Source organism: Lepidochelys olivacea (genome assembly GCF_965140295.1).
Source record: "Lepidochelys olivacea isolate rLepOli2 genome assembly, chromosome: 6".
Classification (NCBI taxonomy): Eukaryota; Metazoa; Chordata; order Testudines; family Cheloniidae; genus Lepidochelys; species Lepidochelys olivacea.
This window is the reverse complement of record NC_140416.1, coordinates 12,328,644-12,354,122: the sequence shown is the minus strand read 5'-3', so window position 1 is coordinate 12,354,122 and position 25,479 is coordinate 12,328,644. Positions and strand designations below refer to the sequence as shown.

Sequence of the window (25,479 nt, the reverse complement as noted above, 5' to 3'; positions counted from 1 at the left end):
CAAATCTGCTTTGGATGACAAGCAGTCTCATTCTGGTGGCCTCATGGCCTTTTGTCTGTAGCACAAATTGACATGCATTACAGAATGATGGGCAGACCCAGGTCATGAGAATTTGAGCAACAGGGTTGTTGACTAGAGATGAACTCCAGCCACGAAGACTGGATCCAGATCTTGATCCATATTTATCCAAAGTTTGCAAGTGTTCAAATTGGTGAGTTTGAACTGGGCTCTTCTTTAGTTGTCACAGATCAGGCGTGAACTGCACAGGCAGAGCTGCTGAAAACCTGCAGGAGGGGAATAGCAGGGGGTGCTGCAGGTCAGGAGAAGTTGACCTAAGTATTGCCTATCCCTGCACCAGTCAATAGTGGGATATACACATGGCCACACAGAGCTGTCTGACTGTGGGTGTCTTTCCCTGCCGTTTCCTGTACTTGCTAGAGCTGTCTATTGTGAAGAAGGCTTGTGAATTATATGTAGTGGCTTTGCACACAGGAACCTGGAGGGCAGCTTTGTAGATAAATTGTGGAATGACCAGATTGTAGACTCTTCTCCAGAAACAGAGCCCACAGAGAGGGGTTTGCAGATACTCACATTTTTGCCTCGGTCCTGGCTAGGTTCACCTGGGGCAAGCTCTCCAATCAGTAATGGCTTGAGAAACTTCTGCACAAAGCTGGGGTTGAGGTGAAAGGCCCGGAAAGCATCCTGGAGTGGAAACACAGGCAGACAGATGGGATTCAATAAAAGCGATTGCTCACTGCACACTGGCTCCTTCCTGTTTGTCCCCAGCAATGTCTTCTCCCCAGGGTTTCCCTCACATTACCCCAGCAGTTTCCCCAGTTCTGGTGTCAGTTCACTGTCAGTACCCACAATACGCAACTCTTTCAGTGTAGGGCTCCTGGTTCTAGAAGATGCTGCAAGAAGTAGATGAATGAATATGCAGTTTGAAGACAAAGGGCCAGATTTTTAAAGGTATTTAGGTGCCTAAAGATGCAGATAGGTGCCTAGTGAGATTTTCAGAAGCTCCTAGGTGCCTAATTCCCATTGAATTCAATGGGAGTTAGGCACCTAGGCAAAAAGAAGTCCAATATATCTTTCACCCCAATTAGAAGCTGTGAATTTGTCTGCCTTATGTATCAGAAAAACATCTCTCAATATGCAGATGATCAGTCTCATTCTTTCAATATAATGTCTCTAGTAAGCCCTGAAGTATATGAAAAGAAAGATATTAAATATAATCAAAGAATGTATGGATGATGTCCACTACATTTAGAGGAATGATTAAAGACTTTTGGGGTTTTCTTTCTAAGTGTTTGCACTCTATTATTATTATTTTTATTTGCATTACCAACAATATAAAAATAATAAAGTGGGACCCCATTGCACTGGGCACTATACAAACACCAGAACAAAAGGACACCAGAAGGAAAAAGACTATTGAATGGTATCTGCCCCTGACCTGTGTATAGCTCTAAAATATTCAGTGAAAATGCAACTCCAGGCTTGAAAGCTTGAATGCCCAAGCCTGAGCACCAGCCCAAGTTGTAATATCAAAGCACTGTCTACACAGCAATTTTTAATGCACTAGTTTAAGTCCTGCTAACACAAGTGTGTGGATCTGGCCTGGGAGACTCGCTCCCAGTGTAGACATACCCTAAAACATCCATAGTACTGAAACAGCAGTATGCCAAAGCACACTATGGAACTTTTAATGCACCGTAGCAGGTCCACCTAGCCAGTTAGTGCGTGGCAAGCTAGCATGCTATAGATTTACACTCTGGCTTGCCACACACTAATTCTCTGTGTAGACAAGCCCTATGCAGCCTGCTCTGAGAAATACTGTGCAAGGTAAAAGTTGACCTCATAAAAACCTTGTGTTAAAATTAGTAAGCAAACACTCCCTGGACTCAGTAAAAAGGAGTTATCCAAATTAAATTCTGTTCAGATACTGGCTATAATATTTATCCAATTGGCAAATCCGATGGTTAGATTTCAGCTTTAAAATCTGACTGGAACCTCAGCAAATTCATAAAATTGATCCCCACTGATGCACCCAGAACATGCCAGCTCCCACACAGTGGAGGGGAGACAATAAATCCATTTCTCAGAGAGGTTTTCTTCAGAGTTTTCAAGGTGTTGGATAGTTCACTCCTTACAATGTGCAAGGTTCTGGCTCTGCAACCCTGAGACCCTGGATGGGATGCAGAGGCCAAGTTGCTGAGTCAGCCAGAATTCTGCATGGGGCTCCCCCATCAGTGCACATTGCATGTGTGTAACAAATGCTCCTCTCCGTGCTTTGCCAGTTCCATTGATGGCAAAACCTTGACTTTTCCTCCATCCAACCCTTTCCTGCTCAGTTTTAGGTATCTAGCTCCCACAGGTGCTGGCAGGGAAAAGGGACTATATTTCTGATGGGATTCTGACCGGCACTTTAGTTTTACACACCCGTCCCTCCACAGGATCTGGCCAGAATCTGGACCAAATTGGCAGTGGAGTGGGGAGTTTCTCAAAGGCAAGGATCCCTCCTTCCAGCTGAGTCATTTCTGTTACTGCAAAATTCTGGAATTCAATCCAGAATCTTCACAGAACTTCCATCCAGTGAATTTCAACAGGTCCACATGGTACTGAAATCTACTGTCACAAGATCTACTGTCACCAGAAACCTGCTTACTTGTTTAAATTGCCAAATTCCTTATTTATGATAGGTTTCAGAGTAACAGCCGTGTTAGTCTCTATTTGCAAAAAGAAAAGGAGTACTTGTGGCACCTTAGAGACTAACCAATTTATTTGAGCATAAGCTTTTGTGAACTACAGCTCACTTCATCGGATGCATAATGCAGTAAGATCTTCTGCAAGATTGTAACTCTGGCAGTTTTGCAGCTCTTGAAATCCACTCAGTTGAACAGCAGATTTGTTAGCAGTAAGGATTCAGTGTGCTCCATTGAGAAGAGTCCCACTGAATCCTTACTGCTAACAAATCTGCTGTTCAACTGAGTGGATTTCAAGAGCTGCAAAACTGCCAGAGCTACAATCTTGCAGAAGATCTTACTGCATTATGCATCCGATGAAGTGAGCTGTAGCTCACGAAAGCTTATGCTCAAATAAATTGGTTAGTCTCTAAGGTGCCACAAGTACTCCTTTTCTTATTTATGATGTTTCTCTTTGCTTGAGAGATCACAAGGGGACTCAGGCTTTGTTTTCTTTTGCCCCAGACACTGTCCATTAGCGAGTGATCTAGCCCATTGCCAGCATGTGGATTTTCACTATTCACACAATAAGCCTGGCTAATGTGGTCACTGTGTCACCCAAGGAAATAAGGCTAAGATTTTCAAAGGACACAAGGTACTGGCCAACGTCTCCGAGCCTGGAATAGAACCCAGGAGTGTTAAGTCCCATCTATTGAGAAGGGCCTAGCAAACAGAGTACAGAAAACTTGGGAGTCTGTAGGAGAGAGTTCAGGGGATTTTCATCCTTTCTGCTTTAAGGCAAGGGACTAGAAAGAAAAGACAATGATGGCTATGGAGGTGGCGCTAGAGGCTAGCTTGCCTTGTGGACACTAAGCCCTGGTCTACACTAGGACTTTAGGTCTAATTTAGCAGCGTTAAATCGATGTAAACCTGCACCCGTCCACACGATGAAGCCCTTTATTTCGACTTAAAGGGCTCTTAAAATCGATTTCCTTACTCCACCCCTGACAAGTGGATTAGCACTTAAATCGGCCTTGCCGGCTCGAATTTGGGGTACTGTGGACACAATTAGACAGTATTGGCCTCCGGGAGCTATCCCAGAGTGCTCCATTGTGACCGCTCTGGACAGCACTCTCAACTCAGATGCACTGGCCTGGTAGACAGGAAAAGAACCGTGAACTTTTGAATCTCATTTCCTGTTTGGCCAGCGTGGCAAGCTGCAGGTGACCATGCAGAGCTCATCAGCACAGGTGACCATGATGGAGTCCCAGAATCGCAAAAGAGCTCCAGCATGGACCGAACGGGAGGTACGGGATCTGATTGCTGTGTGGGGAGAGGAAACCGTGCTATCAGAACTCCGTTCCAGTTTTCGAAATGCCAAAACCTTTGTCAAAATCTCCCAGGGCATGAAGGACAGAGGCCATAACAGGGACCCGAAGCAGTGCCGCGTGAAACTTAAGGAGCTGAGGCAAGCCTACCAGAAAACCAGAGAGGCGAACGGCTGCTCCGGGTCAGAGCCCCAAACATGCCGCTTCTATGATGAGCTGCATGCCATTTTAGGGGGTTCAGCCACCACTACCCCAGCCGTGTTGTTTGACTCCTTCAATGGAGATGGAGGCAACACGGAAGCAGGTTTTGGGGACGAAGAAGATGATGATGATGAGGTTGTAGATAGCTCACAGCAAGCAAGCGGAGAAACCGGTTTTCCCGACAGCCAGGAACTGTTTCTCACCCTGGACCTGGAGCCAGTATCCCCTGAACCCACCCAAGGCTGCTTCCTGGACCCAGCAGGCAGAGAAGGGACCTCCGGTGAGTGTACCTTTTAAAATACTATACATGGTTTAAAAGCAAGCATGTGAAAGGATTACTTTGCTCTGGCATTCGCGGCTCTCCTGGATGTACTCCCAAAGCCTTTGCAAAAGGTTTCTGGGGAGGGCAGCCTTATTGCTTCCTTCATGGTAGGACACTTTACCACTCCAGGCCAGTAACACGTACTCGGGAATCATTGTACAACAAAGCATTGCAGTGTATGTTTGCTGGCATTCAAACAACATCCGTTCTTTATATCTCTGTGTTATCCTCAGGAGAGTGAGATATAATTCATGGTCACCTGGTTGAAATAGGGTGCTTTTCTTCAGGGGACACTCAGAGGAGCCCGTTCCTGCTGGGCTGTTTGCCTGTGGCTAAACAGAAATGTTCCCCGCTGTTAGCCACGGGGAGGGGGGAGGGTTGAGGGGGTAGCCACGTGGTGGGGGGAGGCAAAATGTGACCTTGTAACGAAAGCACATGTGCTATGTATGTAATGTTAACAGCAAGGTTTATCCTGAAAGAGTGTAGCCACTGTTTTATAAAATGTGTCTTTTTAAATACCGCTGTCCCTTTTTTTTTCTCAAACACACCAGCTGCATGTGTTTCAATGATCACAGGATCTTCTCCTTCCCAGAGGCTAGTGAAGATTAGAAAGAAAAAAAACACACTCGAGATGAAATGTTCTCCGAGCTCATGCTGTCCTCCCGCACTGACAGAGCACAGACGAATGCGTGGAGGCAAATAATATCAGAGTGCAGGAAAGCACAAAATGACTGGGAGGAGAGGTGGCGGGCTGAAGAGAGTAAGTGGCGGGCTGAAGACAGGGCTGAAGCTCAAATGTGGCGGCAGCGTGATGAGAGGAGGCAGGATTCAATGCTGAGGCTGCTGGAGGACCAAACCAGTTTGCTCCAGTGTATGGTTGAGCTGCAGCAAAGGCAGCTGGAGCACAGACTGCCACTACAGCCCCTGTGTAACCAACCGCCCTCCTCCCCAAGTTCCATAGCCTCCACACCCAGACGCCCAAGAACGCGGTGGGGGGGCCACCGGCCAACCAGCCACTCCGCCACAGAGGATTGCCCCAAAAAAAAAAAAAAGGCTGGCATTCAATAAATTTTAAAGTTGTAAACTTTTAAAGTGCTGTGTGGCATTTTCCTTCCCTCCTCCACCACCCCTCCTGGGCTACCTTGGTAGTCATCCCCCTATTTGTGTGATGAATGAATAAAGAATGCATGAGTGTGAAGCAACAATGACTTTATTGCCTCTGCAAGCGGTGATCGAAGGGAGGAGGGGAGGGTGGTTAGCTTATAGGGAAGTAGAGTGAACCAAGGGGCGGGGGGTTTCATCAAGGAGAAACAAACAGAACTTTCACACCGTAGCCTGGCCAGTCATGAAACTGGTTTTCAAAGCTTCTCTGTTGCGTACTGCGCCCTCCTGTGCTCTTCTAACCGCCCTGGTGTCTGGCTGCGCGTAACCAGCAGCCAGGAGACTTGCCTCAACCTCCCACCCCACCATAAACGTCTCCCCCTTACTCTCACAGATATTGTGGAGCACACAGCAAGCAGTAATAACAGTGGGAATATTGGTTTCGCTGAGGTCTAAGCGAGTCAGTAAACTGCGCCAGCGAGCCTTTAAACGTCCAAATGCACATTCTACCACCATTCTGCACTTGCTCAGCCTGTAGTTGAACAGCTCCTGACTACTGTCCAGGCTGCCTGTGTACGGCTTCATGAGCCATGGCATTAAGGGTAGGCTGGGTCCCCAAGGATACATATAGGCATTTCAACATCCCCAACAGTTATTTTCTGGTCTGGGAATAAAGTCCCTTCCTGCAGCTTTTGAAACAGACCAGAGTTCCTGAAGATGCGAGTGTCATGTACCTTTTCCGGCCATCCCACGTTGATGTTGGTGAAACGTCCCTTGTGATCCACCAGAGCTTGCAGCACTATTGAAAAGTACCCCTTGCGGTTTATGTACTCGGCGGCTTGGTGCTCCGGTGCCAAGATAGGGATATGGGTTCCGTCTACGGCCCCACCACAGTTAGGGAATCCCACTGCAGCAAAGCCATCCACTATGACCTGCACATTTCCCAGGGTCACTACCCTTGATATCAGCAGATCTTTGATTGCGTGGGCTACTTGCATCACAGCAGCCCCCACAGTAGATTTGCCCACTCCAAATTGATTCCCAACTGACCGGTAGCTGTCTGGCGTTGCAAGCTTCCACAGGGCTATCGCCACTCGCTTCTCAACTGTGAGGGCTGCTCTCATCTTGGTATTCATGCGCTTCAGGGCAGGGGAAAGCAAGTCACAAAGTTCCATGAAAGTGCCCTTACGCATGCGAAAGTTTCGCAGCCACTGGGAATCGTCCCAGACCTGCAACACTATGCGGTCCCACCAGTCTGTGCTTGTTTCCCGAGCCCAGAATCGGCGTTCCACAGCATGAACCTGCCCCATTAGCACCATGATGCATGCATTGGCAGGGCCCATGCTTTCAGAGAAATCTGTGTCCATGTCCTGATCACTCACGTGACCGCGCTGACGTCGCCTCCTCGCCCGGTATTGCTTTGCCAGGTTTTGGTGCTGCATATACTGCTGGATAATGCGTGTGGTGTTTAATGTGCTCCTAATTGCCAAAGTGAGCTGAGCGGCCTCCATGCTTGCCTTGGTATGGCGTCCGCACAGAAAAAGGCGCGGAACGATTGTCTGCCATTGCTCTGATGGAGGGAGGGGCGACTGACGACATGGCTTACAGGGTTGGCTTCAGGGAGCTAAAATCAACAAAGGGGGTGGCTTTACATCAAGGAGTATTTCAGGCAGGACTTCATGGAGGGTTCCAATAAGAAATGGTGCACCTAAGTTATTGTTCTTATTGGAACAAGGAGGTTAGTCTGGCCTCTGATTGATACATGGCTAGATTTACCTCGCTGCACCTTCCCTGTGAGTGACTGCAGTGTGACCTAGAGGAATGAGTCCCCTAGACGGGGGAGGAGGCAAATGAGTACAAAACAAATCTGGTCTATTTCTTGTTTTGATCCACTCCATCTATCTTTTACATCTTTGGCTGGCAGCAGACAGTGCAGAAGGACTGCATGCCATCCACATCTCATGGCTGCTCGGCAGAAGATGGTGCAATAGGACTGCTAGCAGTCCGTATCGCCTGCCTGCTCACCATAAGACGGTTCAATAGGACTGACTGCAGGACTAAAGAGAATGACCTGGTCAAGTCACTCCAAATTTAGTCCCTGCGCCCATGTCTGCCCAGGCGCTCGTGGCCGACGTGGCCAGGAGCACCTCGGACATGACAATGACGGCTACCAGTCGTACTGCACCGTCTGCTGCCACAAGGCAAGGGGTTGCTGCTACTGTGTAGCAATGCTGTACCGTGTCTGCCAGCACCCAGGAGACATACGGTGACAGTGAGCTGAGCGGGCTCCATGCTTGCCGTGGTATGGCGTCTGCACAGGTAACTCAGGAAAAAAGGCACGAAACAATTGTCTGCCCTTGCTTTCACGGAGGGAGGGAGGGAACGGGGGCCTGACAACATGTACCCAGAACCACCCGCGACAATGTTTTAGCCCCATCAGGCATTGGGATCTCAACCCAGAATTCCAATGGGCAGCGGAGACTGCGGGAACTGTGGGATAGCTACCCACAGTGCAACGCTCCGGAAGTCGACTCTAGCCTCGGTACTGTGGAAGCACTCCGCCGAGTTAATGCACTTAATGCACTTAGAGCATTTTCTGTGGGGACACACACACTTGAATATGTAAAACCGATTTCTAAAAAACCGACTTCTATAAATTCGACCTTATTCCGTAGTGTAGACATACCCTAAGGGTTAGCACTGATACAGCTACATCAATGGCTGAAAATGGGATAAATCCCCAGCATCAACAAGGCCTTCAGCATAAGCTTCCATTGGGTACAGTTTGGAACTCTTTCTGTTTGGTCCTCTGACCCAAGCATCTTTGTCCTGAGTCACTAGTTCTATCTATATACCCTATATACGTATATAGCCTCCATTGCTGTAGTATCTGAGCACCTCACAATCTCTACTGTATTTATGCTCACAACATCCCTGTGAAGTAGGAAAGTGCTATTATTCCTATTTTATAGATGGGAGATTGCGATACAGGGAGCCAAGTGACCTGCCCAAGGTCACACAGGAAGTCTGTGGCAGAACAGGGACTTAAAACCAGCTCTTCCAAGCCCTGGGCTAGTGCCCTAACCACTGGCCCATCCTTCCTCTGATCTGACAACAAGCCTCCCTGGGTATTCCCTCAAAAAGTTAATCCAGGTCACTAGACTCTTTCCTCCTCACTCCCTTTGTGGGACTGACGTCACCTCCAGAACATGATCCAAAAGGAAAGTAAGAGAGGATGGTGGTAACCAGAATTAATGTTTGGGGGTGAATATCCAAGGACTCTTGCTGCCAGGTCATGGAGAATCAGGCACTCAGAGCAAAGGTTCTGAGAAAAAAGAAGGAGCGCTTGAATCACAAAGGAAATTATAGAGAATATCTGATTAGCATCATTTAGTTCATGGAAAAAATGAATCTTCTAGGGCAGTGGTTCCCAAACTGGGGTTCACGAAATGTTACAGGGGATTCTCGGGAAAAAATTCCCTAATGGCGGACAGAGCTGTCCATAGGGACCCCGGGCAGCACGGGGCCAGCAGCCCGGAGCCTTGGGGACTTCCGAGAGCTAATCAGATCAAAGCAGGCATATCTATCACACTGAGGAGATTTAAACGTCACGACTCCTTATACAAAATAGAAAGGGAGGTGGATATTTTTTTGCTGTGGGAGTATGTTGAAACATTCCCCTCTCTGCATAAGTCCGTGACATACTTAATGAATCTCAGTCATGCTCACATGCAGGGAATCTATGACCTCACCGCCCTTGGGATCTCCCTTGAGAATGGGAGTAAGGTGTGAGAGCAACAGGGGACTCACAGGCAACCCTGGCATTTTTTGTGTGTGCAGGTTTCTGTCTTTTCCTATAGAGAAGTGAGACTATTAAGGCCCCTAAAAATAAATGGATTGAAGGAAGGATCCAGGGCAGACTCTCTCCCTGGAAGAATTATGAAATGCATGTCATGTATTTGGGGAACACATTCAAAGAAAGTGGAGGGGATATTGGTAGGGTAACTCCTGGAGGGGACATCTGAGTAGCAGGCAGAAGATGCTTCTTTGAGCTGCCCTCCAGTAACACCACATGAATCAGAGGCGCCTGTACGGGGGGTGGGGGTGGGGGGTGAGGGTCATGTACTGCCCCTGTGTCAGCACGACACCCCCCCCCCGCAGGTCCCTCCCCTTTTTTTTCCAGAGGCCTTTTCTGCCCCCCCCCAATTTTCCAGCGGTGCGCCCCAGACCCCAGGGTGCACACAAGCTTTGCCCCCGCACCTCTTTTTTCTACTGGCACCTCTGAGAGGAGCCTTGTCTTATAACAGGCTGAATCAAAACTGATACAAGCTACAAAAGTGAGATCTTGGAAGAGTGTTGCCATTTCATAATGTAATAAAAAAGCTGTAATGATAAATAATAATTAATAAATAGTGTGTAATAAGCATGCCATAAAAACACATTTTATATTTTCAAGATCACTGCTTTTATAATTTATGCTGAGGTAAGGGTGAAAATCCCTGGAAATATTCATTTTTAGAAGGTGCTTTATGAGACTTGACATTTTAGTGAAAGGGGTTTGCGGGTTGTTAAAGTTTGGGAATCACTTTCTCCCTTACCTCAGCAAAGCCTGTGTGCTCTCACACCTTACTCCCATTCTCAAGGGAGATCCCAGGGGCGGCGAGGTCATAGATTCCCTCCATGTGAACATGACTGAGATTCATTAAGTATGTCATGGACTTATGCAGAGAGGGGAATGTTTCAACATACTCCCATAGCAGTCTAGAGAACACCAGCTCCTGAATATTTAATACTGAGTTCATCTCTCACCACCAGAAAAAAGAGAGCAACAATGACAGCAAGTTCTTGTGTCAGCAGATACACCTCTTGTATTGTATCTGCAATTTCTCCTAGGCCGGCAGGTCATGGGTTCAAGTCCCACATAGGGATTTGGGCTAACCTTCAGTGCTATAGCGGGGGATGGAATGGGAGATGTACTATGAAATAATTGGATATGTTACATTCAGATCTCTTCTGCCTGTCCCCAGTTGGACATTGTCCAGATGAGTTGAAAATTCCTTGGTGTTGCTAACATGTCAGTGGCAGAGGTTGTCCTGGCTTCTCCCAGTAAAACAGTTTTTGACCTCCAGAGATGTGTGAGTTGTAGCTGTGCACCAAAATGGGTGCCCTATTTGCAATCCCAATCACAGCATTATAGTATCCAGGCTCTTGCTTTGTGAAGCCCTTGGGATTCTCAACAGTTTAAAAGGCACCATGGAACACAGTGCAAATCTAGTCTGTCTTCTCAAGGTCTAAGACAGTATGACTGTCCATGAGATGAGGCATAAACAGAATGCCACAGGCACCAACTGTGAGAACGTAGTGAGGTGTGGCCGGTGTAGGACAAACTCTGAGCACGGGCAGCCCGTGACATAACCAGGCTGGCATGGGCACTCTTGGTACAAACATCTTTAGAGGTAGGCCCATGCTGAATGAATGGGTTGTCATGGGAACCGTCAATGTCAGCAGTTTTAGGGACATCCTGTGATGAATGAACACATGCGATCTTACACCATCAGCGTGGGTGTCCATAGGTGGCCCAGGAGAAAGGGCCAGTGTGGTAGCAATGATATGAGCTGCCTTAGTGGGTGGTGTGAGTGACACGAACAGGAGCTCCTGGTGTCAATGCCCTTCCTTGGGAGTTGGGTCATGACAACTGAACACGCTGGTGTGGGTCCTTAGGTGTAACAGTGTAGGCACTGTCGGTGTATGTTGCCATGGGGCAGCCTGGGATGGATCGTCAGGCGCTGATGGTGTGTTGCTATTGGGCAGTCTGGGATGGATCCTCAGGCGCTGATGGTGTGAGCATCCTTAAGGCTGGGGACCTTATAAGACTCAAGAATGTGAATTACCTTGCAGAGTTGTGTTTTTGTCACTACTGCCTTCCCCTGAGCACTCAGGTCATAATTTCCTGAAGCCCTCAGTTAACTATGTCAGTTTAGTCCTGATATCCTTTTACAGCTGTATGGGAGGGGCATTTTGTGGCTGATGATTGTAGGTACATAGAAAAGTTGTGAGCCTGATGCAGGCAGAGTCCCTTTCCCTGACAGGGTTTTGCGGAGGGTGCTTGAAACTGGACCTACCTTGAGATCCTTCTGCCTCCTACTCCACAGTGTTGCACTGAGGACTGTGGAGTGGGATGTAGTTGGGGAAGCTACACAACAGCGATAGAACCACAAACCCGTGGGACAATCCTGGCAAAGACAAGCTGAACCCCAGAGCAAGACCAAATGCCCTTTGAGTGACAAACTGGAGACACCCGAGCCAAAGCGGTCTCTCATTTGTATTGCTGCTGCAAACCCTCCTGGTTGCAGTGGGTTTGTGCTAATGCAACTGAAAGGCGAATGCGGCCCATTTGCAAAGCCCATTCATTCAGAGGCTTTGCTGCAAGGGTACAGAGGCAGCCAAGGAAACCATTGTACTTTAAGGAGGAAATAACCTCCCAGCCAGTGACCCGCAGCAAACGCACACCTGGGGGAAGCCAGCTGCCGTGCACCGATGTCAGACCCACCTCTCCCGTCCGCTGACGGCAGCCCAGTCCCGCGGCTCGTTCTCTCCGGCCCCCTGACGCCGGTCTAGGGGGCACACCCAGCGTGGAGAGCTACGAGGCAGCGAGCGGCGGGCGGAGGCGCTGACTCCGGAGCACAGGCTCGGTGGCTGCGCGCCTGGGGCAGGGGCTTTGGGAACCGGCCGCCAGCGAGCGCGCCACGGGCCGATCCTGCCGCTGCTCCGCTCCGCTCCGCTCGCTTTGGGCTGGAAGCCGTGGAAACGGGAGGCAGAGCTCAGTGCAGCCGCTGCCGCCGCCTGGGAGAAACGGATCCGGCTCTTTCCTTACCAAGCGGTGGCAGAGCCCCCTAGAGACCTGCCTCCTGCGGGAGAGAGAGCGAAGCGGCTCCCTGCGCTGCCCCCTCAGACCCCCCACCCCTGTCCTGCGAGAGCCGCTTCGGAGCCTGCGCTGCCCCCCACCCCCCACCCCGCTTGCCCCTGTCTTGGGGGCGGGCTGGGGGGGCGCCCCAACCTGCCAGGCAGGGAGAGAACTGGGCATCGCTTGATCCCGGACTCGAAGGGCCGCGGCCGCACCAGACCAAAGGCAAACACCGGGGGGAGGGCGGGACGCCTAGCGACTCCCCACCCACCAACCCGCTCCTCGGCTGGGGCGCCCGGCCGACTGGAGCGGCGCTCCCCCGCGGCCAGCCCGGCTGACTCGCGGAGCCGCGGGCAGCTGCCCGAGCCCGCCGGGGGCGGCCGAGCCTTACCGTGGCATCTTCGCCGGCGTAGTGGCTGATCACCCGGGGGCCGCCCGGGTGCCTGGCTGCCCACGTGGTGATGTTGTAAACCTTCCGCTCGATCACCAGCCACTTGTCCGTCCGCAGGTTGTGCCGCTGGACCTCCTCCCAGCTGTAGAGCCGGCTGGGCGCCTGGCGCTCCCCTGCCCCCTCGCCTTTCTCCCCGCCTTTCCCCATGGGCGCCCCTCGCTCCCCCCGGCCCCAACCGCCCGCTGCCCCGCGGCCTGCCTGCGCCTCCCGGAGGGTGGCCGGAAGGAAAGAGCCTTTCCCCCCTTGGGTGAATTCAGCTGATCCCCTGTTCGCCCCCCTGCCCGCCTCTCATGTTCGCCCTGGCTCCTCTTTGTCTTCCCTTCCCTCTCCGCTGCCAGCCCCTTTGCAGTCACCCCGCCCCGCTGCCTGCTCTGAAGTGCCCCCTAGGCTGCTCTTCCCTGCGGGGATAGGCTTCCCCCTCTCCGATAATAACCCCCTTCTGCGGGAACCTCAGCCCGCTGCCCCCCTCTTCCCAGCCGCACCCCCCTCCATTCATCACTTGGGCAGGGCGGGGGGTTTCCACAGTGATCAGCAGAGCTCCTGCACCAATCCCAGCTCGCCCCCCAGCGGAGCCGGGGCCTGCCATTGGCTGGGGTTGATCTTGCGAAGGGGAAAGCTGGCTGAATTCCAACCTAAACCCGAAGAAGCCTCGACACTGTATCCCACTGGGATTGGGGCCCGCTCCCTCCAGAGAGGCAGCAAGAAGGGGGTACTTAGCAAAGGGATGGGGGGGGGAGGTGTAATTTCTAATGAGCCTCTAATTTTTGTTTGTTTGTATTTGCATTTCGGCTTGGATTTTAGAAAGCTGGTTCAGGGCGGTCATCTCACTGGGACTGTAATTAGTGGAAGGAGACTTTTGGACTGTGACTGAAATTAGCATAATTCGGTCGCTTTGATCACGCTGAATTATGGCCAGGATCGCTAGCAGGCACTGCAGTTTCTCCCACTGCTGAGGAGGTTCATCGCTCTGCAGGACAGTTCTCTGCTTGGGGCAGTGCTTTTGGGTCAATTTCATTAGTGGGTAGGAGAATTCCCTTCTTCTTTAGCCCCCAGGGCACTTCATGATCAAATGATCCCCATTCTTAGTTGCCAGGGCTTTGCAGCTCAAAGGCAAAAAGAATGGCTCAGCAGTTACACTGCCTTCCTTCAGGTGTGGGAGGACATTTATGACAACTCTCCAGGGCAATCCAATCCTGACCTGTGGCATCCCCTTCTTTTCCTGACCTGCATGTCTCTGCCAATACCCCTCATGCTTCACCTGCAACAGGCCTATCATGGCACTCTCATAAATCCCCTCTTACCCCAGATTTGTCAATTCACCTTAAGGGTGATCTGCAACATTCAAGTTATTTTAAACCTGGGCCCCTCTCACACAGCACCAAGTGCACCTGTTACACCTCAGCTATTCCATTCCCCCATAGTGCTGCTCTACATCTCAATCCTGAACTGCAGCGGCATGACCCAAGGATCTCAAGGTATTTGGCTTCACAAAGAGGAGGTCAAGGACTGGCTTGTTTACAGTCTATAAGTACCTACAGGGGGAACTAATATTTGGTAATAGCCTCTTCAGTTTAGCAGACAAAGGTGTAACAAAATCCAGTGACTGAAAGTTGAAGCTTGACACACTGAGACTGGAAATAAGGTGTAAATTTTTAACAGTGAGGGTAATTAACCATTGGAACAATTTACCAGGGTTGTGGTAGATTCTCTGTCATTGACAATTTTAAAATCAAGACTGGATTTTTTTGAAAGATATGCTCTAGTTCAAAAAAATTACTTTGGGGGAAGTTCTATAGTATGTGTTACATAGGCGGTCGGTCAGACTAGATCAGTGGTCTCCAAAGTGGGGTGCGCACCCCCCGGGGGTGCACCAGAGGATCCCAGGGGGTGCACGGCAGGAGGAGCACCTCCGGACAGCACCCTGCCATTTTTTTCCTTTGGCAGCAGCTTTGCACGCCTGCAGCAGGTCTTCCCCTCCGGTGACATGCCTGGGGCAGGTCTTTCCTCCTTCTTTCTTCGGCGGCACGCTGGCGGCAGGTCTTCCCGTCTTCTTTCTTTGGCGGCACGCCTGCGGTAAGTCTTCCCCTCTCCTTTCTTCGGCTGCACCGTGGGGGTGCGTGATCCAAAAACTTTGGAGACCACTTGACTAGATGATCATAATTATCCCTTCTGTCCTTGGAATCTCTGAATCATCTCCTATTCTGTTTCTGCCCCCCAAATAACTATTTCAAAGTATCTCACTACCGGCTGCCAGTGCAGCCCCTTCATATGCCATCCCCGGGTGCCTGCACTGCTCTGCCAGCATAGCTCGATCCTGTCCTGCAGCCCCCGGGCTTATTCCAGTCCTGGGCCCCGTACCCCCACAGCTGTGCCAATGAACATCAATTCTGTCCTGTAACACCTCTTGCTATCCCACCCATGCGTCCTCTGCACAGCTCTGCCAATACGCCCAATCTTCCCCTTTGGGGATAAACAGGATACTCTGAGAAAAGCTGATCAGTTTCCTGGCACAGGCAAGGCTGGCGAGACCTATACCTTGTGCTCTTTGTTGTATTTCCCATGCTGCTTTGCCTAGTGTATGTTTGTTGTGGCATATCTGTCCCGAGTACATGTGGAATAACTTGATGGATTGTGCCTCCCAGGGCCAGTGCTAGACTTTTTCACACTTTAGGCAGCCCCTCTTGCCCTGGAAAGCTGTCCTGGGTGGTGAAAGGCTGCAGATGGGACAGAGCCCCATTAGTCTGGACCCAGTTCCTGGTGGAGGGAGGGATGCCCTTAAAAAAGCAGACCCTTCTCCCAAAAGTTGTCTAACCTGGTGGGTAGTGGCCAGGCCAAAGCTACATCAGTGGGGTTGCTTACAGTCCTGGACAGACTCCCAGCTGCCACCAAGGCTCTTCCCAAGCTTAGGGGCTGGGGGAACAGTTAGGCCAAAGTTACACTGGCAAAACAGCTCCCTTCCACTTCTGCTGGTGTTGGGTAGACACACTTAAAGGAGCAGACCCACCCCCCTTTGAAAACTGTCCTGGCAGGAGTGGTGACTAGGCAGGAGCTGTGTGGCCATGGTGGTTGCTAGCCCTGCTGCGCTGCATTGCTGTGTAGGAGTGACAACCCATGAAAATTCAGTGCCGTAGGTAGCTGCCTATATGATCTCTACCCCCTAACATCAGCCCTGATGCCATCCAAGAATGAGCGTGGTTCCAATACTCTGCTATGCTTTTAGTGTGTAACAATCCACTCAGACTTACTTGTGCCACTTTGTTCAGCTGCCTCTTTAATACTGGTCATTTTCCGTCTGCTTATAGGTATATTTCAGAATGACATGTACTCGCATGCCATTCTCTACACCTGCTACCAGCCAATGCAATTCTTGACTGAGCATCATGCTCTAGGATATCTCTTCCTGGGCACTAAAGAATGTGGATCTTGTATTTCTGCAAGTGGAGAATCAAGTGCTGTCATCTAAGTGGTGATGCGAAGAATGGTTTCTCAATAATTGAATCAAGCGGTTTATAGTCTCATTCAAGTGTAGCATAACAATACTGATAAAAGTGCCTGCAGCCAAATGCAATTGGCTTTAGTTCCTTTTCTGTCTGGGCATAATATTCCTTGCTTGGCATGGATAATTTTGATGTGTCCAACAGCAGTCAACATTCCTGGAGGAAAACTGCAGCAGGTCCATTGTCAGATGCATCTGCTTTCTATGAGCTGTTGGACTGAGATTCACTTACTAAGAAGATGGAGCTAACAAATCTTTATTAAGGCAAAACACTCAGCAAGTGGTGATCAGTTCTTACAAGTGGGACGCTCATCAGGACCATCTCACCACAATCACCTCCAGCACTGGACAATACAGCTTCAACTTCCCTTTGTCACACAAACTTATCTGTAACTTTTTGTTATCTTTTCTACATGTATGTACTAGTCTCTCATTTCCACGATAACTCTCCCCCAGTCAGTGTAGGTTCAGTGTTGGTTCAAACTGATCTCTTTTCTTTTCTTTTCTTTTCTTTTCTTTTCTTTTCTTTTCTTTTCTTTTCTTTTCTTTTCTTTCACAAACATGATTACTCTGCAGTTTCTTACACATGTGTGGTTCTACTTATGCTTACACTGTTAAATGTTATCAGAACAGACTTTTAAAATTCACAGCAGGCTTCTATCAGGCCCAAATATGCCTTTGGCTCCCAACATGAGCCCAATCCTGCTCTCACTGGAGTTGATGGCAAAATTCCATGTAACTTCAATGGGAGGAAGGTTGGACACCACTTGGATCAAAAAGGCAAACAATGGACTCTGTTTTTTGTGATAAGGAATTTCATGTTTTGGAAAGCAATGGCATGTGGCTTATCCTGAATTAATTCAATATCCCCCTGAAGCAGCCACTACAATGCTGCATTGATTTTAAACACATCCAGCTGATTCATCTTGGTGTAACTCCACTGATTTATACACAAATGCAAGAAGCCTGGGAAAGAAGCAGGGAGAACTGGAAGTCCTGGCACAGTCAAGGAATTATGATATGATTGGAATAACAGAGACTTGGTGGGATAACTCACATGACTGGAGTACTGTCATGGATGGATATAAACTGTTCAGGAAGGACAGGCAGGGTAGAAAAGGATGGGGAGTTGCATTGTATGTAAGGGAGCAGTATGACTGCTCAGAGCTCCGGTATGAAACTGCAGAAAAACCTGAGTGTCTCTGGATTAAGTTTAGAAGCGTGAGCAACAAGGGTGATGTCGTGGTGGGAGTCTGCTATAGACCACTGGACCAGGGGGATGAGGTGGACGAGACTTTCTTCCGGCAACTCACGGAAGTTACTAGATCGCAGGCCCTGGTTCTCATGGGAGACTTCTATCACCCTGACATCTGCTGTGCACAGACAATCCAGGAAGTTTTTGGAAAGTATAGGGGACAATTTCCTGGTGCAAGTGCTGGAGGAACTAACTAGGGGAGAGCTCTTCTTGACCTGCTGCTCACAAACCAGGAAGAATTAGTAGGGGAAGCAAAAGTGGATGGAAACCTGGGAGGCAGTGACCATGAGATGGTCAAGTTCAGGATCCTGACACAGGGAAGAAAGGAGAGCAGCACAATACGGACCCTGGACTTCAGAAAAGCAGACTTTGACTCCCTCAGGGAACTGATGGGCAGGATCCCCTGTGAGAATAACGTGAGGGGGGAAGCAGTCCAGGAGAGCTGGCTGTATTTTCAAGAATCCTTATTGAGGTTACAGGGACAAACCATCCTGATGTGTAGAAAGAATAGTAAATCTGGCAGGTGACCAGCTTGGCTTCACAGTGAAATCCTTGCTGATCTTCAACACAAAAAGGAAGCTTACAAGAAGTGGAAGATTGGACAAATGACCAGGGAAGAGTATTGCGTGGGCATGCAGGAGGGAAATCAAGAAGTCCAAATCACACTTGGAGTTGCAGCTACCAAGAGATGTTAAGAGTAACAAGAAGGGTTTCTTCAGGTATGTTAGCAACAAGAAGAAGGTCAAGGGAAGTGTGGGCCCCTTACTGAATGAGGAAGGCAACCTAGTGACAGAGGATGTGGAAAAAGCTAATGTATTCAATGCTTTTTTTACCTCTGTCTTCACGAACAAGGTCAGCTCCCAGACTACTGCACTGGGCAGCACAGCATGGGGAGGAGGTGACCAGTCCTCTGTGGAGAAAGAAGTGGTTCGGGACTATTTAGAAAAGCTGGACGAGCACAAGTTCATGGGGCCAGATGCACTGCATCTGAGAGCGCTAAAGGAGTTGGCGGATGTGATTGCAGAGCCATTGGCCGTTATCTTTGAAAACTCATGGCGATCGGGGGAGGTCCCAGACGACTGGAAAAAGGCTAATGTAGTGTCCATCTTTAAAAAAGGGAAGAAGGAGGATCCTGGGAACTACAGGCCAGTCAGCCTCACCTCAGTCCCTGGAAAAATCATGGAGCAGGTCCTCAAGGAATCAATTCTGAAGCACTTAGAGGAGAGGAAAGTGATCAGGAACAGTCAGCATGGATTCACCAAGGGCAAGTCATGCCTGACTTATCTAATTGCCTTCTATGACGAGATAACTGGCTCTGTGGATGAGGGGAAAGCAGTGGACGTGTTGTTCCTTGACTTTAGTAAAGCTTTTGACACGGTCTCCCACAGTATTCTTGGGAGCAAGTTAAAGAAGTATGGGCTGGATGAATGGACGATAAGGTGGCAACAGTGTGCCCTTGTTGCCAAGAAGGCCAATGGCATTTTGGGATGTATAAGTAGGGGCATTGCCAGCAGATCGAGGGACGTGATCATTCCCCTCTATTTGACATTGGTGAGGCCTCATCTGGAGTACTGTGTCCAGTTTTGGGCCCCACGCTACAAGAAGGATGTGGAAAAATTGGAAAGAGTCCAGTGGAGGGCAACAAAAATGATTAGGGGACTGGAACACATGAGTTAAGAGGAGAGGCTGAGGGAACTGGGATTGTTTAGTCTGCGAAAGAGAAGAATGAGGGGGGATTTGATAGCTGCTTTCAACTACCTGAAAGGAGGTTCCAAAGAGGATAGATCTAGACTGTTCTCAGTGGTAGCGGATGACAGAGCAAGGAGTAATGGTCTCAAGTTGCAGTGGGGGAGGTTTAGGTTGGATATTAGGAAAAACTTTTTCACTAGGAGGGTGGTGAAACACTGTAATGTGTTACTTAGGGAGGTGGTGGAATCTCCTTCCATAGAAGTTTTTAAGGTCAGGCTTGACAAAGCCCTGGCTGGGATGATTTAGTTGGGGATTGGTCCTGCTTTGAGCAGGGGGTTGGACTAGATGACCTCCTGAGGTCCCTTCCAACCCTGATATTCTATGATTCTATGATTCTATGACTTTCTGGCGGCATTCCTGATTTACACCAGCCTGTTCTATTTAGCTCAGTGTGAAAGAAAAGTATAATGGTATTCTCTGACAAAAACTCGATTAAGATGGAGTTAAGTTTGAGCATATAGATCAGTAACATAAGGATAAAAAACACTAGAGAGATGTTGTAATTATCCCCAAACCAAACGTTACAAATCCAGGGAATTCAGACTTAAGGTTACACTTAAAAGAAATCCAAATATGTTAAGGTAAGAAATGCACATTTACAGCACCCAAACAACCTTTACTCTGGTCTATATTGGTGTCATTCAGTAAACATTAACTCCTTCATTTATTTCATGTCAGTGCTTCTCCAGCTTTTGCGTTCTGTGGGTGTGTGCGTTCATAAGGGTGAAGGGGACTCTCCAGGTGGAATAAAGCTAGCATAGTCAACTGCACACCACCCAACTGGTCCAACCAAGGAGGGGACATGGGTAGGGTGTATTGTGCTGTGGCGATCCTGGACTAGTGAAATGGCCCCTGGCTGCCTCCAGGATTGCACAATGCAGAAAGGTGGTAAAAACTTACTTATGTTCCTCCCCACTACTCCAGTGCATCTGAGGATCTGACTTGCTGCTTCTAATGTAATTTGCATGATGTCTGTGGGCTGATGTGAACTACACCTGTCTTATGTTTTCCCGAGCAGTCCGTAACAACCTCCGGAAAGGACCGACATGCATGGTGTCCATCATTTTGCTGAAGTATTCAGGCCAGATCCTCAGCATCTGTAAACCAGCGGAGCTCCATTGGCACCATTCAATGTGCTGCCAGTTCAGGCCAGCTGAAGATCTGGCCTTTTGTGGCAGCACTGAGAGGGCCTGGCTACCAACGGATGTCAGTTGATACAATCGGGAAGCAAAGACCACATCAGTGGTGGGGGCATTTTAAGAACTGAGACATGCCGACTATGTACTGTACTGTTGTCAGAAGCACTCCCCATTTTGGAGTCCAGAATGGATGGATCAAATCTGTTGTATCATCAACGTCAATAGGGGGCATTAGAGTCTCAGTGTATATTCCCACATCGCCGCAGCTTTTGCAGACAGAGAGGCCTTTTTTGGATGACCTCCTGCTTTAGGGATAGGATAAGCTAGTCCAGCAGGATGCTGAGCAGAATAGCATGAAGCTTTCTGTGTCTCTGACAGGGCCTAATCCTTGCTGGCAGTCTGCCAGTGATGTTGGGGGCCACGTAACCACGAGATAGACGCACATAGCATGTCTGTGCCTAGCATATTGTTGGGGGCTGAAACAGTAATGAATAAACTATTAGTTAATCCGTGTCTGTGGGCTGGTGCTAACTGCTACTGTGTCTGCCATTCTGAGAAGCTGTTTGCTATGAGGCCCTGATCCAGGGTATAATGGGTTTTCTAAACCCACGGGTTTTCTAAAACAGCTATATTCTGCAAGGCTGAAGAGAAGGGGCTGGTTGTGCATGACATAACCAGTGTGGATCTGTGCAACCTGTTAGTCAATAGCATGCATAGCTCTGTGGATGTCAGATCCCTGTCCCTTGGTAAAATGAGTTCCCTTTATTGCATTTTCCATTGTGACAACATTTTTGCGGGGCAAATTTCAATTCTTGGGTGTTTTTCTGCACAGCACAAAAACCCTTTCTGTGGCTTTGGCTGCTGCTTTCCTGTGCCCACCTCTGTGTGCCCCACTGTTTTCTTTTCCCTGCTGGATACATATGCATGTGATCAGTTTGCATGTTATCAACCACTATTACCAGCTGCTGTAGAGCTAGTGTATGGATCCTGGCTATATTGTCTTATTTCTCTAAGGAAAGCACAGCTCCCTGATTGAGCATGTTGTCTCTAATCTATGGAGTGTTTTTATGAAAAGCTACAGGCCTCATCCTCCTTTAACACAAGTCTGATGCTGGTGTCACTCCACTGACTTTAATGGAGTTATTCTTGGATACTATGCAGTATGAGGTCCTGATCCCACTGACTTCAGTGGGTTTAGAATATTAGGCCATAATCAAGAGGTGAAGTAGGTCCGGTGACGTTGCACCCCATAAGGCTTTATGGAAATATGCTTATGAATGTATATATGACATAACTAGAATATGTTTTATGCTACTGTCAGGGTTCCCTCCCCACTCTGAACTCTGGGGTACAGATGTGGGGACCTGCATGAAAGACCCCCTAAGCTTATTTCTACCAGCTTAAGTTAAAAACTTCCCCAAGGCACAAATGCTTCCTTGTCCTTGGATGGGTACTGCTGCCACCACCAAGTGAGTTAGACAAAGATTCAGGAAAAGGACCACTTGGAGTTCCTGTTTCCCCAAAATATCCCCCCAAGTCCCTTCACCCCCTTTGCTGGGGAGGCTTGAGAATAATCTACCAACCAAATAGGTAAACCAGGTGAGCACAGACCAGACGCTTGGGTTTTTAGGACACTTAAAAAATAGAACTTTATTATAAAGAAAGAAAAGTAAAGAAATACCTCTGTAAAATCAGGATGGAAGGTAACTTTACAGGGTAATCAGATTCAAAACACAGAGGATTCCCCTCTAGGCAAAACTTTAAAGTTACAAAAAACAGGGATAAACCTCCCTCTTAGCACAGGGAAAATTCACAAGCTAAAACAAAAGATAACCTAACACGCCTTGCCTTGTTTACTTACACGTTTTGTAATATCAGAGACTCGTTTCAGGATTGTTTGGAGAAGATGGATTTCCCTGACCTGGTGTCTCTCTGCCTCTCGAGAGAACACAAAGAAACACAAAACAAAAACCTTCCCCCACAGATTTGAAAGTATCTTCTCCCCTTATTGGTCCTTTTGGTCAGGTGCCAACCAGGTTATCTGAGCTTCTTAACCCTTTACAGGTAAAGGAGGGATTTTATGCTACTCTTAGCAGTATGTTTATGACAGCAACATATGCCATGTAACATATCTCTGTAAAGGTTATGATCTACTGAATCTATTCCTCCTATTGTATGCATGTATCATTTTTGTACTTGAAGTTATGAATATTGGCTGTATACTTGTTTGATTTTAAGTAGGTTTTAGTAAGGCATTTGGTCAGCTTCCTGAGAAAGGAATATGCAAGTTAAGTGCCCAATCAAGAAACACTTAATGGACAATGAATCTTGGAAGGCTCCAATCCACATAAGAAGTCTACTTGAGGATGTTCAAGGTAGCATGTGAATCATGGCTGCTACCTGTAAGTTCTGAGTCATGCATGGACATGTGACTTGCCCATGTGATTCCAAAACTCCATCTTGTAGCTGGGATTCTACACAGCGGGAGGGAGGGTTGTCCACCCACACGAGAAAGTCTATTTAACCCCCTGGGAGACCCCTCCATTTTGTCTTCAGCTGGCTCAAGAGGTAGCCTCTCCACCCCCAAGGATACCTGAAAGAAACTGGAACAAAGGATAGTGACCACAGGGTGTGTGAGTGATTGCTGGACCCATACTAGAAGGAGATTAGTCTGTAAAAGGAAGCTTACTGGAACATCTCTGAGGGTGAGGTTTTATCTGTATTCAGTTTTCTTACTGTACTAGGCTTAGACTTGCGTGTTTTATTTTATTTTGCTTGGTAATTCACTTTGTTCTGTCCGCTATTACTTGGGACCACTTAAATCCTACTTTCTGTATTTAATAAAATCACTTTTTACTTATTATTTAACCCACAGGATGTATTAATACCTGGGGGGGGGGTGCAAACAGCTGTGCATATCTCTCTATCAGTGTTATAGAGGGCGAACAATTTATGAGTTTACCCTGTATAAGCTTTATACAGGGTAAAACGGATTTATTTGGGGTTTGGACCCCATTGGGAGTTGGGCAACTGAGTGTTAAAGACAGGAACACGTCTTAAGCTGCTTTCAATTAAGCCTACAGCTGTTGGGGGACATAGTTCAGACCTGAGTCTGGGTTTGCAGCAGGCTAGTGGGTCTGGCTCAAACCAGGCAGGGCACTGAAGTTCCAGGCTGCCAGGGCAGGAAAGCAGGGGCAAAAGTAGTCTTGGCACATCAGCCAACCCTTCACAGGTCCTATACATCTCCAAGATGGCCGGTTGAAGAGCATGGCTGAGTATCTGCAGAGGAAGCCTCTTTGGTGGGGTGGTGGAGCCATCTCATCGCAGACAACCAGGCATAAACTATAAACAAGATATTCTGGCTTTGCCAGCTAAAACTTACATATCAATTCTATGCAAATAGAGATTCAAACACAAGGGAAATATATATGCATTTGTATAGCCTCCTTGTCATTGGTAAATTTATTCAGATGCATCTTAATAGCTTACCTGTTGCAAAAAAATTTGCTCAGGTTGGATTTTTGAGCATGTTGCATTTGAGAAGCCTGGGGGGTCAGGGCAGTGTTGGGCCTCTAGAATATCCCAAGTTATCATAATGAATGACAATAAAAATGCATGAACTTTGTACTTCAGGGTTAAGACAATCTCTAACTATTTGAGATCAGGAAGAGACCTATGTGGAGGGCAGATTATCCCACATCTGCCTACTGTTGCATTCTCACACTATTCTCTGCAGCATCTGGTTCTGGCCATTGTTGGAGACAGGATATTAGACTAGATGCACCTTGGTTCTGATCCAGTATGGCAATCCCTGTGTTCCTGTAGCTTACAGAGCTGAATCCATGATCTCTCTTCCTACCTTTCTGGTTTGCAGTATTTCAGTTTTTGTATTTCCTTTTCTCTGATGATGTTTTGGAGGACTTGTATGGACACTGTCAGATATCTCATTCAAGGCTATTTAGAGCTGGATCACCTCCTCAGCTTCTGTTAGTATTGAGAACCCAGATCCAGTGCCTCTCTCCCACGGTGCATGGGAGTGAGGGAGCTGTGCTCTGCACCACCTTCCCACAATGCCACAGAAGTCTCTCTGTTCTAAGATATGCAGATCAAGTTCTCTTTCTCTCTGTAGGGACAGGCTAAGCAGGAAGGGATGGCCAATCCCACAACTTTGTCCCCCTCTAGTGGGTGATCTGCTTAAATAGTTTGAGTGTTATTTCTTCCAGCTAGTGGATTTGGTCTGGGGGGATCACCTTTCTAGTGGTGAAAGTCCATAGTTCAGACCTGCTGACAGCCCAAGCAGGACTGGTTACATATTTAAACTCTGAGCCTCAGGCCTCTTCTGCATGAGCAGATCCCCTTTCAAGTAAACACACTGATGAGAAAGCAGATGGGTTTGGAAAGCCATTGGCCATTTCCTGCAGGTATAGTAGCTGGAGCACCTGTGCACATACCTGTCCATTTGTCATGCTGGATGGTTTACAGTGTTTACCACTGTATTAGCTGTTTAATTTAATCAGAAGTGACTGAAAGGTGCCAAAGGAACAGCATTATCACCGTTATACAACTCAGCCCTCTGGCACTGTCAGGAACTATTTGCATCCCTCTCCACCATCAAGGCTGGGACATGAATTGGTTTGGTTCAACCAGCATAAAGCGGTCAGTGGAGAGGTGGAAATGAACTATTTATTCTGACAACGGTTTCAGCAGCTAACTAGGTGAAAGGCTGCTCCTATTGTTGCTGAAGCTTGGGAGCTGGGCACAGAGTAGCTTTAATTACACAAAAGATCCTGTGTAATGGAGGGCAGGAGAAAGACATAGAGATGGGGGAGGAGGGAAGACATAAGCAGGA

General features: G+C 48.3%; 1 protein-coding gene across 1 annotated transcript in view; it reads right to left on the bottom strand.

The window, feature by feature from the left end:
- LOC311521627 (acyl-CoA 6-desaturase-like) overlaps nucleotides 1-13,153 on the bottom strand; it is a 38,838-nt gene extending 25,685 nt beyond the window's left edge. Inside the window, exons 1-2 of the mRNA XM_084630011.1 lie at nucleotides 12,932-13,153; nucleotides 592-702 (exon numbers count right to left, since the gene is read on the bottom strand). Coding sequence (XP_084486137.1) covers nucleotides 592-702; nucleotides 12,932-13,138 — 318 coding nt within the window. The 5' untranslated portion in view covers nucleotides 13,139-13,153. The remainder of the gene's footprint in view (nucleotides 1-591; nucleotides 703-12,931) is intronic.
- Between the last annotated feature and the right edge of the window lie 12,326 nt (nucleotides 13,154-25,479).